We start from the raw sequence: 14,215 nt of genomic DNA on the forward strand, positions 1-14,215 counted from the left end.
GCCTTAAGATTGACCAACTAGAATCGCCCTTAAGGTACTAGAAAATTTCGGCACTTTATGAGCAAGATGTGTGTTTTAATTTTCTCTCAAAAAACTCACTTTTGAATACTTTGAAACTTGTGTATAAATTATGACCCCTAGGCCTTTATTTATAGAGTTATGGAAAAGGAATCGTAATCCTAGTAGGATACGAATTAATTGAAATTAGAATCCTACATGAATTCTATTTAATTAATTTATCCAATTAGGAATAGAAATTTAATCATACACTGACTCTTGTAGATTTAGGAATCACGCATGAGCACAAACTCACACACACACGGCAGCCACAAGGGCTGCCCATGCGCGTGCGAGCAGCAGCCCACGCAGCGCGGCCCACGCATCCGTGGCCTTGGCGCGCGCTGGGCCTGCCTTGTGGTAGGCCTGGGCGCTCCCTTGGCTGGGCTTGTGGCGCGCGCGTGCTTGCTGGGCGATGGCCCGGCTTCGTGCTGGGCCTTCGTCCGGCAGGCCTCGTCCGATGCTAATTCGTACGATACGCTTCCGATTAAATTTCTAGTTCCGGAATTTATTTCCGATACGAACAATATTTAATATTTCCGATTCCGGAATTAATTTCCGTTTCGAACAAATATTTAATATTTCCGTTTCCGGAATTATTTTCCGATTCCGGTAATATTTCCGATTCTGACAATATTTCCGTTTCCGGCAATATTTCCGATTCTGGTAATATTTCCATTTCCAATAATATTTTCCGATACGTACCATGTTTCCGTTTCCGGCAACATCTACGACTTGGATAATATTCATATTTCCGATACGATCCATATTTCCGTTTCCGGCAATATCATCGTTTCCGGAGTATTCATTTCTTGCCTGTGACGATCTTAGCTCCCACTGAAACCAAGATCCGTCGGTTCCGAATATTCATAGATGGAGTATTTAATGCCATTAAATACTTGATCCGTTTACGTACTATTTGTGTGACCCTACGGGTTCAGTCAAGAGTAAGCTGTGGATTAATATCATTAATTCCACTTGAACTGAAGCGGCCTCTAGCTAGGCATTCAGCTCACTTGATCTCACTGAATTATTAACTTGTTAATTAATACTGAACCGCATTTATTAGACTTAACATAGAATGCATACTTGGACCAAGGGCATTATTTCCTTCAAAAAGCTCCTAAGCACGAGCCTAAACTGCATAACAAAAAAAAAATTTGCAACAAAATTTGAACTACGTTTGGCTTGATCCAAAAAAGTGAAAAATAATCACTTTATTTGGTACGTAGGCATCTTGGATAATCAAAAAAATTCAAGGCCAGCCACATCAAAAAAATTGAAAATATTTTTGGAGTATAATTTGAAATTAGTATTCCTTAAAAAAAAAAGATTAAAGGAGTACATATGTTTTGAAAAAGACCAAATGTTTTGAAAAATGAAGTACGACATTGGGGGCATGAGTAAAATAAATAATAATAATAATAATAATAATAATAATAATAATAATAATAATAATCAAATTTTGTTACTTTGTCTTCAAAAAAATTATTTTTGTACAATGAAGACCATGAAATTTTGCCGTCATTTATCCAACGATTTGGAGAAAGCTCAAAAGCACCAAACACCTTGAACCAGGAATCTGGAGAAAGCTGTCAAGCACCAGGGGTTTAACTACATTGAGATCTGGAGAAAGCTTCCAAGCGCCAGAATTTTACAAAAAGAGAAACAAGTCGTCAAATTTCTTGGAGAAAACCACCAAGCACGAGGAATCCACCAAATGTTACACATGAAGTCTGGAGAAAGCTTCCAAGCACCAGAAATTTATAAATTATAACTCGAAGGATGGAGAAAACTTCCAAGCACCAAAACTTCGCCAAAATTTCTTGTCGGTCTGGAGAAAGCTTCCAAGCACCAAAAATTTGTAAAATATAACTCGAGGGATGGAGAAAGCTCCCAAGCACCAAAACTTCGCCAAATTTTCTTGTCGAGCTGGAGAAAGCCGTCAAGTACCAAGGATTCACCAAATTGTTCAAACAGAGATTGGAGAAAGGTTTGAAGCTCCATGTGCTATCAAAATTTCTCTACAAGCACCAAATCAAATGTCAAGGTACAACGTACTCTTCATCTTCCCCATGGCTAGATGGTTGGTACTTCTCATGGACAACATGTAAAGGACATAACTCTTCGTCTCCAGCATCATGGAATAAGGTATTCAAACCTTGGCAATCTTGTGAAAGCACTATGCACGAATTGAACGTTACCATGACTCAGTGTCGGGACCTTCAAGTGCTTGTTTAGGAGGGCTACAAAAATTGGTCACACATTGGCTTCATTGTAGCTTCGCCGCATCGTGTCTAGCATGACATCAAGTTTTGACAATTTGTTGGAGTCACTGTTCCGGCACCAAATTGTACCCAGGGTGGGTTGTCGGCGCACAGAAGACTTGTTCGATCATCTACGAGGAAGATCACAGTACAAACCTACAAGAGAAACATAACAAACTCAAAATAAGTGTTAGTCAAGACCACGATGCACCGAGATAGCTTGTCTCCTCCATCCGTGTCTAGAAGATGGCACAACTTCTTCCGCTCCATGGCTGATGGTGTTAAGGTCTAGAGACTGAAAATTCCTTCACGAAGACCCCTTCAAGTGCTGCGTTAATTCGGGATCACCTGGCGTTTCTCTGCGGGACGGTGACAGTTATAGACAAATCTAGAATGTCATCATTTCCTTCATGGCGTCAAGTGCACGGTTGGTGACTCCTTCAACTACGGCATCTATCAAGTTCTCCTGTAATAGAGTTTAATTCGTCTCCTACCGGACTCTGCATCAAATATAACAATCATCGTTGTCATATTTATCTTTGTTAAAAAAAAAAAAAAGGAAATCAACAACTTATTCACGTCGATGAGCAAAAAAAAAATAGGTGAGGCGTGTTTCAACATTTAGAGCCACCATTACTTCATGATCATATATTTTCCTTTTCTTTTTCAAGAAAAAGGGGAAAAGAATAAGAAGTATAGTAAGGTGTTTATCATTTGGATACTTTTTTATTGTCATTACCATTTACCATCGCCAATACATGGACGAAGAGTAACAAGCAGAAGCAAGAAGCTCGATCGGAAAGAGGAGGCAGAGTAAACATAACAGGATCAAACGAATGTGAGCTCCTCCACAAAGGGCGCAAATTGTTCGTACTGCTCCGTTGTCCGAGATCAATGGCGGGACTGATTTGACAGTGACGCGTTTGTGTAGAGTTCGTATTCTTGCTCTGCTCGGTAGCTACGTTCAGTTCTTCAAAGCAGAGGACACTTCTCAAGGACAAAAGGAAACTCCTTACGTTTGAACAACAAGGACAATGAGGACGATAAGAGTGATGGATACGGACTATAGCAACGTACGTGAAGGTTTCAAGAGAATGGCAGCTCCTCCATTGACGGCTCCTTCTCGGACTAATGACAGCCCCTTCTACGATCTTCAAGTAGTTCGGACAATAAATAACACGCGGATTGCTCCTTCTACGATCTGCCGTCTTTGTATGTTCAAACAAGGATTGAGGGCGACAGACTCATTCTTTGATCAAGGTCACAAAAAAATGGCAGCATCACTGGTTCTTAGCCTCAAGCCCTCAAGCAGGTGGCTTCGTCTCCAGAAATGAAAGGTCGATTATAAAGCTGCGAAAAAAGAAAAAAAAGTTATGTTATTCAAGAATGGTGGTCTCCTCCATGGTCGGCGTTGTTGCGTCGAGGTGATACTTCCTGGCCTCCTCCTTTGGTCTCTCGCAGGTGACTCTATGGCGTCATGCATTTCTTTAGAGATAAGGACCTCTTTGCGGTTCCATGGCTCCATCAATTGGCATGTTAAGTTGCAAGTTTGAGGACAGGCTCTTCAAATACTTGTTTAGGGGGCAACACAAATATGTTTTGCATCGGCTACATTGGAATTTTCTATGCTCCTTCAAATATGAGGTCGGTTCGGGTTCTCTTGGATTAGAACGGAGGCGCTCCATCGTGACGTCAAACTGTCAAGACCATGGTCCTCCTTGGTGCTTCTTTTGGACAGCGCTGACGGACGGTATATATGGCGTCAATGCGTGATGAGGGTAGCTCCGCGTCTTGGCATTGGGATCATAAACCTGCAAAATAGACAAATAAAGCATAATAAAGACGGTCTTTCGTAGTAGTTTCTCGTCTACATTGGTCCATGGTGTCAAGAATCAAAGCTCCTATTTATGGCCATAGTACGTCTGTTGCTCCTTCGTGATGTCAATTAGGCTGCTGAATAGCTCCTTCAAGGGCTTCAACAGACGTTGCATGACCCAATCACCTCCATGGCTCCATGGCTCCATAGCATGCGTCAAGACAGCTCCATCTCCGGTCTTCTTCTAAGAGAGTGGATGAAAGTAATAAACTGACGGCCTTCTTCTTGGGTTCGATCGTAGTAAAAGAAAGCTCCGTCTCCGGTGTTCGTATGATCGAGCAGCTCGGACTCAAGGGCAGGGGCTGTTATTGATGGTGAAAAAAAAATATAGCCAAAGGAAAGTATTTATAGCTGCAAGATAGTACTCGATATTATCTACCAAGAAGTTCATGCTAAGCTACAACTCTCAACAAGATATATTTGCAAACTTCAAAATAACGGATAATTTCGCACGCATTGGGAGTTTAGTTTATAAATGCCAGCAAGGACTCTCTGAGAAAATTACAAAAATGAATGAGTTTTTTTGGGTTCTGGAACTTTTAGTTCCTAATTTATTTAAAGTACGTAGGCTATGGGTAATTAAAAAAGAGAGCCCATTCAAGAATGAAAACCAAGTCCAAGAAGTTGGTTATTGGGTCAAGTGGTGGGAGCTAAATTTGTGTTAAACAAAAAGTTCGAGACTCAACCACGAGCAAACACTTGAAATTGTGTACGTGACTTAGTCTCGAGGGGGCAATTTGTAGGCACAGAAAATTCATTAATATGCCACGTTAGATATTATTCGGGTCAAAAGTCAAAGTATCGACTCGGTGATTATTTGATGGTCAATTAAATTATTTAATATGGGTTCATAAATAACCTAACCCGTATTAGTTATTTTAACCCGTTTATTTAATGGTGAAAACCTAGCAAAATGGGAACACTAGTTTAAATGTGTCATGACTACCAAATCCAAACAAAAGGACCACTGCATCAAAAAAACCCTAAAGGCCCCCACTCTATAAATAGATTACTTTACCTCATTTCTGGGGAGGAGAAACGACGGCAAACCTAAATCTCTCACATATTCTCCTACCAGTCAAGTCATGACTCTCTCCCTAGAAGAAGAACATCAAGCATTCAAATCGATGTGTCGTTCCATTCTAGAAGATCAATCTTGGACGAGATCAAGCCTGGAGGCCCTTATTCAAGAAGATCAAACCAGTTCGTGAGCAACACCAAATCAACACAAGTAATCCCGATGGAAGAAGAACAACAAGCGTACAAAACTGACGTGCCGTTCTATTTCTACATCAAAGTTCTTGAACGAGATCAAGCCCGAAGGCCCTCATTCAAGTACAAATCAAATCAATCCGTGCACCAAATCAAATTCAAAGTGGAGATCGAATCAGAGGAGCAATACTAGAGATTGTACCCGGAATATAAAAATCAATAAAAATATATTTTGTTCACGTTATTTTGAGTTTCTTATTTTTGCAGACACTTAAATTTGTGTTTACAGTCCTAAAGTGATTTTATGGCTAATTAGGGTTATGGTTTTAATCCCAATTTAATGGTTGATTGATGTACGTAATTTAATGTTAAACTATTGTGTTTCCAGGGCGTTGCTCCGGGTTTCACTTTTAGTGGGATTTACCTTTTGTAAATATGTGTTTATATATATAGGTGGCGGTGCCGTTATCGGATTTCCGCGCAAGATCATTGGCCAGTCAAAACATATTTGAATATCAAAACAAAGTCGAGTCCTCTTCGTCATGTATAGTTGATTATTATACCTCTGTTAATAATACAAAGTCGAGTCCTGTTAGAATACATTTTATTAATATATTTTAACGTATAGTTAATTATATATAAATAAAATTTACGAATTTTAGAAATAAATATGTAATTAACGAATATTTATTTTTATACGTTTTAAATATTACAATGATTTATGAAATTAAAATAATTTTAGAATTTTATGTTGAAAAGAATTTGAATTACGAAAACCCGTTCAAAATTGGAAAACAATCATAATCGGTTTTGGATTCAATTTCTAAAACTAAATCCTAATTCTAAGCCCACTTGGCAAAGCCCAAACAATAACACACAAAACTCAATCTTTCTCTTTTTCTATTTCACGTAAAACTCAAAGCAAAACCCTCCCCTTGCAAACTCACGTGAACCATCAACTAATTCTCCTTCCCTCCTCACTGCCACCGTTACTGCTGCTGCCCAGCCGCCACCATCGCCGGCGCTTCCTCTTCGTCGTCCCTCTCCGTCGCCGCCGGTAATTCTGTCCTCCTCCTCTCGTTCGTTCTTCCTCTTGTTCTTTTCTTTCTTTCGGGTTTCTCTCCTCCTTAAGTCTTGTTTTTTTGTTACATTGAACCAGGACCACCGCGCGTCGGCCACCAGCCGCGCCACCGCTGCTGCTCAGCCACGGACCTCACTTCCTCTTTCCCTTCTCCTTCGCGCAAGTACCCCTCTTTGCTTCTTTCTTGCGCACAGCCACTGTGCTGCCACCGCACCACCACCGAGCGCAACCACCACCTGCTCGGCTGCACCCAGCCGCGTCAGCCAGTTCTCCTGACCACCGACCGCTGCCGCGCCTCCCTTGCCTCCAGCCAACATCCCTTTGAATCTTTAATTGGTTAATTTCTTAAACCCTAAGTTAATTAAATGTTTTAATATATGCTATTAATTTAATTTATGTTTTGATTGGATTAAGTTTATGATTTTTATGATTTATTTACGAATTTCAGATTTTTATGTTTGCATAATTGAATTATTAATTTTTAGATTTCATAAATTGTTTGAAACAAGAATTTGAATTATTTAAAGCATGAATTTTTAAGGTTTTAATATTTTAAATTCATGGTAGGATGATTTTAAGTTATTAAATTATTGTTTTTATGATTTTAAGTATGTTGATATATTTTAGAATAGTTTGGAATTAATGTATATTGCTGGAAATTGTGAATGGGCATGTTTATTGGAGTTTATGATAATTGGCGATGATTAGTGTAGTAATCACTATGTTAGGAAGTTTAGTAGTTAAGTTTTGATATTAGGAATGCGCTAATCATGTTTAGGAAGGGTTTGAAGCACCCTAATGTTGCTAAAAATGTAATGTGAACTGATATGAGTCTATATTGGTTGTTGTTAGGTGGAGAATTCTCCATATGCGACTTTTGAATTGTTAAAGTGGTCTCGCAGTTTGTTTACACAAGGTACGTACATACCTGTGTGCTTGGTGATGTGTGTTATTATTGAAACCATGTTGAATTTGTCAATGAACTTGGTTATGTTGGAATTTACATGTTTAATATTGTTGGATGAACATGTTGAACATATATTTCGTTATGAGAATTATAACATGTTAGTATGGATGATTGATGCAAATATGTTGGTTGGGAACACTAGATTATTTGTATATATTGGTTTAAATCGATTGATCGTTGTTCCCTTTTAGCTTTTCACTACTTTATGAGGGCCGAGGACCTTGTTTAGTAAGTTGACACCTTATACCCATATACAGGGGTTGATCATTGTTAAAGGAAATGTTGAACTAATTGGAATGAGTCTTGATTGATACCTTTGTGATCACTTACTTAATTCCAAGATAAAAACAGTTGTGAATAATTGTCGATTGTATGACTTATGTGATTGTTGAGTCATAACAGAGTTTTAATCTGTAAATCATGTAAAGTGGAGCTGAGTAGCAATAGCTTTAGACTGTGCACGTCTGAAGTGACGGACAAACAAGAGTTGGGGTTCATGGTGGTAGCCCATGGCCTTTTCTAGGACCGGATTGATCACCGTGTTCCATTTTTGTTCAAAAGTTCCTCGATATCGCAGGTCACTGAGGTTACGGAGTCGCGCCCGTACCTCGTCTTCCTTAGTGAAGCTTCTAGTTAGAAAACTCGATCCATTGACTATTTCAATTAAAATAATATTATCGTTATAAAAGTCTAGTCCAGTCTAGTCCAGTCTAGCCTAGTCTAGTCAAGTGTGGTCTTCAAATTAATATGTTTTGTTTTCCCTTACTTATGTTTTATTAGTATCATGTTAGGATTGTTCGTTTAATAGAATCATGTTAGGATTATTATTGATTTAGTATGTAGTACTCAGCTATGCTGATTACGTGCTTTGTTTGTGTATTTTGATCATGGCTATGCCTTATTGATCTGGTGATGACCCATTTTGGTGAGCAGTCTCTAAGGATCAATACGCGTTGTCCATCTACAGGTTTGAAGATGATGCATCATTGGGTTCGGGACTAGAGAGCTTGTATTTTGTTTCGATTTGCTAAGTTGACTTTGGTTTGTTGAATTGGACTTTAAACATGTTGAACTAGCTACATTGACTTTAATTTCGTTGATTGGTTTTGGAGTTAACTCTGTAGTTGATTATTTATAAACCTAAAGTTATTTTTAAGTTTTCCGCTGCAAAATTCTGAATAAGCCGATACGTTTTCACACGGGAGATAATGCCTTGATAGTTCTCTACGTTTTATATTAAAAGGTTATTTTAGAAAAGAGAGAATTGTCGGGGTGTTACAATTAATTACTTAAAATTTTTGTTAATGGATTTTGAACTATTTAATGTTTTGATTTTGGGCCTTAATGGTTTCAAGTTGTACGATGGCCATTAACTATGTTTGAAAGTTAGTTAAATTGTGCTGCGTAATTCTGGTAAATAGCCTTAGCCGTTATCACGATGGCGGTAATATCTTGGTAATTCCTGTATTTTGAGTTGGAAAATAGTTTTATAAAATAAGGAATTATTAGAGTGTTACAAATCCGACCAGCCTTGATGCACAAGCAAGGCCACGAGGCCTGCTTTGTGCGCTGGCCCAAGCAGTCCCGTCCAGCTCCATGCGCGCAGCGCTGGGCATTGCGTGCGACCCTGTGCGCTGGGCCTTGTGGCTTGGCTTGCATTGCTTGTGCGTTGGGCCTCGTTGCCTAGCGTGTTGCGATGCTCTTGTGGGCTAGCTCGTCGAGCGATGGGCTGTCCCATGCACTGGCATGTCGCTCGTCGATCTTCCAATTTATTTTTTCGATTTGAGCAATATTTACGTTTTCGATAATATTTCCGATTCCGACAATATTTTCAATCCCGACAATATTTCCGATTCCGGTAATATTTCTGTTTCTGGTAATATTTTCGATTCCGGCAATATTTCTGTTTCCGATACGAACCATATTTCCGTTTCCAGCAATATCTTCGACTTTGATTAATATTTATATTTCGGTCATGAACCATATTTCTGTTTTCGGTAATATCTTCATTTATGGCAAATATTCTTTCTTTGCCTTTTGGCAGTTTGTTTAACTCCCACTGAAACCAACATCCGTCATTTCCAAATATCCATAATAAGAGTATTCATTGAATATAATATTCAACTAAGTACTTGATCGGTTCAGGTACTATTTGTGTGACCCTACGGGTTCAGTCAAGAGTAAGTTGTGGCATTAATTACATTAGTTCCACTTGAACTTAAGCGGCCTCTAGCTAGGCATTCAGATCACTTGATTTCACTGAATAATTAACTTGCTTAATTAATACTGAACCGCATTTATTAGACTTAGCATTAAATGTATTAAATTTAAACTTGGACCATTGGCACTATTTCCTTCACGTTGTTTCTAATTATATTATTTTACTACGGAGTATTACCATAATTCAACTACGATTTACAAAAAATAGTTATACTTTTCTAATGGAATAAAATATACGGAGTATATAAATTAATTTTGACATGTGATATTGAGAAAACCTGAAAATTAAGGACATATAGTATAGTATAAACTACGAAGTCCAATTTTTTTTAAAATAATATTTGCAAACATAGTATAGTATATTTTTACTAGACCCGATTATGGCATGAAAGTCCGAATGAACCTAAGTCAAAGACAAGTCGTAACCAAACTGTTTTGGATGATGCAAAAATGGAATGTGTTGAAACCTTGAGCCTTTTTTTTTTTTTTTTTTTTTTTTCTAGAGAAGATGCACAATTGTTCTTTGGTGTTTTTCACAAAGTGGGAAGTATGGGGATGTAATTACACCGCTATTAAGAGAAATCGTTTTTTTCATGAAAAAATTGAAGGGTAGAAAAATAATTTCAACATTGATAGATCGAGGAACCCGTCATGAGAGATGTCGTAAGAAGGATTGATGTCGAAGATGAAGAAGACAATGGGAGATGTCGTGAGAAAGAGGATGTTAAAGACGAAGAGGAGAGACTGAAGAAGATAAGTAGTATCAACGCCATGGGAGATAAGAGGTGGAGGAACCAACGCGAGAGAAGAGATGGAGAGGAAAACAAAAACGAGAACAACGAGAAAACTAGAACTTTGAGCCTTTTTTTTTCCAGAGAAGATGGACAGTTATTAGTAGGGGTGTTCAAAGTTCGGCCAGTACCGGAAAATAGATCAAAACAAGGCCGATTTTGGGACGGAGCGGTTGATTCTAGTCTGGTCTTCGATCCTTTAAATTTTGGTTCCTGGGTTTCCGGTCCGATCCTGTCCAAAATCGGATTTTCTTGGGTCCGGACCAGTTGACCCCGTTTATATTAAATAAATCATTAATCCTCTTTAGTGCCATAAAATATGTGTCATTTCCTCCTACTGGTCTTCTTCATACATCTCTACTCCCTTAGAAATGGAGAAATAAAGTTTGAAATATTTTTTTAAAATATTTTGTTTGGAAATAAATGAACTTCGAAAATTGTAAGGAGAAATATTTAATAATTATAGTCCAATCCGGTCTAAATCCGGATCGGACAGGAAAAACACGATCCAGTCTTTGGTTCACAAATTTTCTTAATCCCGGTTCTGGCCCAAGCCGGTTCCGATCCGGTCCGATTTTGACCGGTATGCCACCCTAATTGTTTGTTGGTGTTTTTGACAAAATAGAAAGGGTGAGACGGTAATTACACTGTTTTTAAGAGAAATCATTTTTTTCCATGAAAGAATTTGAGAGCATTACATTAATTTCACTATTCTAAAATACTTTTTAAAAGGTTAGGATATGGACATAAACTAGCTAGAACATGTCTACATAATTCTCCATTTGGTCCTTTGAGTCCGTTCCCCTTTTTTCATCCAAACTTCCAAAGGCCCTAACTAGACCGGATCAAGACGAGCCCGACCCGTTCTGAAATTTTCACGAGTTTGGGCAGAATTTTCCGGCCCGGTTTCCGGGCCCGACCCGAAATTTTGAATTTGTTGGACGGGTTTGGGATACACAAAACTACACTTTTTAGTTATAAATTTTACCCGACCCGAAAATGGCCCGAAAATCCCCATATTTTAGACCCGAAAATAACGGGTTTGGGCATATTTTTTGGCCCGAATCTTGGCCCATCCTGACACTACAGGTTGAATTTTAAAGCCTACGTCCGACCGACCCGGCCCGGCATTTGATCAGGTCTAGCCCTAACCAAGGGAATATTATGAGAACTCTTGTAAAGCGGGAATAATCAATTCCAAAAATCCAAAATTCAATATTTTCCAGGCATGAATATACTTTCCCGCGAACTTTACATATTCACCCCCCTTTTCTGCCACCCTGGCAATCCGTGCTGCCTCCCTTTCAACCAATCAAAATGCAGGATATCCCCTTATATAAACCAAACTCATCTCTCTCACCATAAACCCTGATTTCCCTGTCACACCAACAACGCACTATCTTCCTCCTACCTATTTCTCTCTCCTAGGGTTCTGATCATCGTTAGATTTCCGGCATAAAAATGAGCGGTAAAGAAGGCGGCGGATCCACCAAGGGAGGCAGAGGAAAGCCTAAAGCTTCAAAATCGGTTTCGAGGTCTTCCAAAGCCGGTCTGCAGTTCCCCGTCGGTAGGATCGCTAGATTTTTGAAGGCCGGAAAGTATGCTGAGCGTGTTGGTGCTGGTGCTCCAGTCTATCTCTCCGCCGTCCTTGAGTATCTCGCTGCTGAGGTACCTCACTTTCTCCCTTTTTCGAGTTTATGCTAAATCAATTAAATCTGCGGAAGTCTGTAGATCGATTTTGATTTCGTTTTTTTTGTTTGGCGTTGATTGATTATTTGATTTTAAATGAAATTTCAAGATCTAATTTCTCATGATTTGCTGTTGATTGATGTTCAATTAGCAGTCCTGATGAATTAACTTAGTTGCATAATAGCCGAAGTGTCTGATTTTAATTCATAGCCTCTGTTTAATTCTCAATCCATCATTTTCCAATTGATTGAAATATGTATGTTTCTCTGATTTCATAATAATATTACAACACTTGTTTTATATCAATCAATTGCAACGATCATAGATGATTATAGTGACATTTAATTTCAGTTATGTCAATCTTTATGAAATTAGTGACTGTAGGGTTTGTTCTAATTAATTGAAAATGTTAACAGGTATTGGAGTTGGCTGGAAACGCAGCAAGAGACAACAAGAAGTCAAGAATAGTACCGCGTCACATTCAATTAGCAGTGAGGAACGATGAGGAATTAAGCAAGCTTTTGGGTCAAGTAACAATCGCAAACGGCGGGGTATTGCCCAACATTAATCCGACTCTTCTGCCCAGGAAGCTAGCGGGCGGTGGTAAAGACAATAATACTCTATCTCAAGAGTTCTAGACATGTTTCGGATGTACTTTAGAAAGAGTTATAATTAGTGCTTATTTTCAATGGAGTTATGGGTTTGATTATTCCCCTTTTTTTGTTCTTAATATAGCAGGGGTTATAATGTTGGTGTAATGTAGTAGTCGTGGAATTTGATAAGCTTCTTTTATATGGAAAATTTGTTAAAATTCGCGCATATTTTTTTTGTTGGTGTCACTGACTCACTTTGAAAGCATATTCTGAAATTATTCAATGACTGTCACTGTATTTTTTTTTTTTGGTTAAAATTTACTGTAATTAGTTGATGTTGGGATGATATGAAATAATGATCAAAAGGTTCATTTGCAGTCACTGATCGCTCATTTGTTTACTGTGAAGATCTAAATACAATAATGAATGTGGTGAAATTATGATGATCATGATAATGTTGAACAGTGAGTGCAAATGAACCTTTGATCATTTTGTAAAATAAAAATTCCGAAAAATTATCTTGTTAATAAATAAAAGAGAAATGTCATTTATTAACAAGATAGTTTTTCCTAAGTCCTAACCATCAAATTCTGATAATTTTGTTGAGTCCTAACCATCAAATTCTGATAATTTCGTAAAATAAAAATTTGAGTCCTAACCATCAAATTCTGATAATTTTGTAAAATAAAAATTCTGAAAAATTATCTTGTTAATAAATAAAACTCGGGTGACATAAAATAAAAGAGAAATAAGTGTCATATAGGCCTTTCTATTGGCCGCAGTCCGCAGACGAAGAAAAAGAGGCAAACTGATGATTGGGGGTAGGACTGTAGGAGTTAACATTTGTCCTTTTGGTAATTTAAAATAGGCAATGGCGGTACATATGAAATTATGAAGTATGGGTAGAGTTGGGCTTGGGGCAGGGCCAGCACATGGGCTCATGGGCTGCCTGAGTATGACATGAAATTGGTCCGGCGGGCTCATACCAAACTTTTAAAATGTTGTCCATATGGTAAAATCCAATACGACACAAGTCTTGACGATGAGCCATGGACATGGTCATCATAATAAAAGTTGGACATGAGGCATGCTTATTTTTTAAGCAATTATCAAAAAATCTTAAATAGTAAGGATACTGCTAGCATTCTAGCCCGATATGTTTCAGCTCGACACGACACATTGGACGAGTTGTGTATGAGCCTTGTTTATGGAAAGAGGCATGAGCCCAACCTGCCATGATTTTCCCTTGGCCTCTAACCGTGACCCCTTAGCACGGGATATGTGGGACCCGACATATAGACCTACACTGCGGACACAGGCCCAACTCTAAGTATGGGTATAGACCAAATTTATTCTAATTTGATTTCTATGACCATGGGGGTTGGATAACAATTTGATAATGGGATCATAACATTGGTATTGGACTTTGGTACTTTTAGAGACTAGTGAAGGGTACGTGCAA

At 38.4% G+C, this 14,215-nt stretch overlaps 1 protein-coding gene across 1 annotated transcript; it reads left to right on the forward strand.

The window, feature by feature from the left end:
- The first annotated feature begins 11,832 nt into the window (after positions 1 to 11,832).
- LOC110802553 (probable histone H2AXb) lies at positions 11,833 to 12,979 on the forward strand. The gene is made up of 2 exons (XM_022007979.2): positions 11,833 to 12,139; positions 12,577 to 12,979. Exons 1-2 carry the CDS (start codon positions 11,933 to 11,935, stop codon positions 12,796 to 12,798), a joined length of 429 nt encoding a protein of 142 aa, XP_021863671.1. The 5' UTR covers positions 11,833 to 11,932; the 3' UTR covers positions 12,799 to 12,979.
- The last annotated feature ends 1,236 nt before the right edge of the window (positions 12,980 to 14,215 follow it).

Source organism: Spinacia oleracea, chromosome 4 (genome assembly GCF_020520425.1).
Source record: "Spinacia oleracea cultivar Varoflay chromosome 4, BTI_SOV_V1, whole genome shotgun sequence".
Taxonomy (NCBI): Eukaryota; Viridiplantae; Streptophyta; class Magnoliopsida; order Caryophyllales; family Amaranthaceae; genus Spinacia; species Spinacia oleracea.

What these genes read in the sequence shown, in the direction of transcription:
- LOC110802553 (XM_022007979.2), top strand. Translation starts at nt 11,933, where the DNA reads ATGAGCGGTAAAGAAGGCGGCGGATCCACCAAGGGAGGCAGAGGAAAG. An exon ending in TTGAGTATCTCGCTGCTGAG is followed by an intron (nt 12,140 to 12,576) that starts GTACCTCACTTT and finishes AAATGTTAACAG; the next exon opens with GTATTGGAGTTGGCTGGAAA.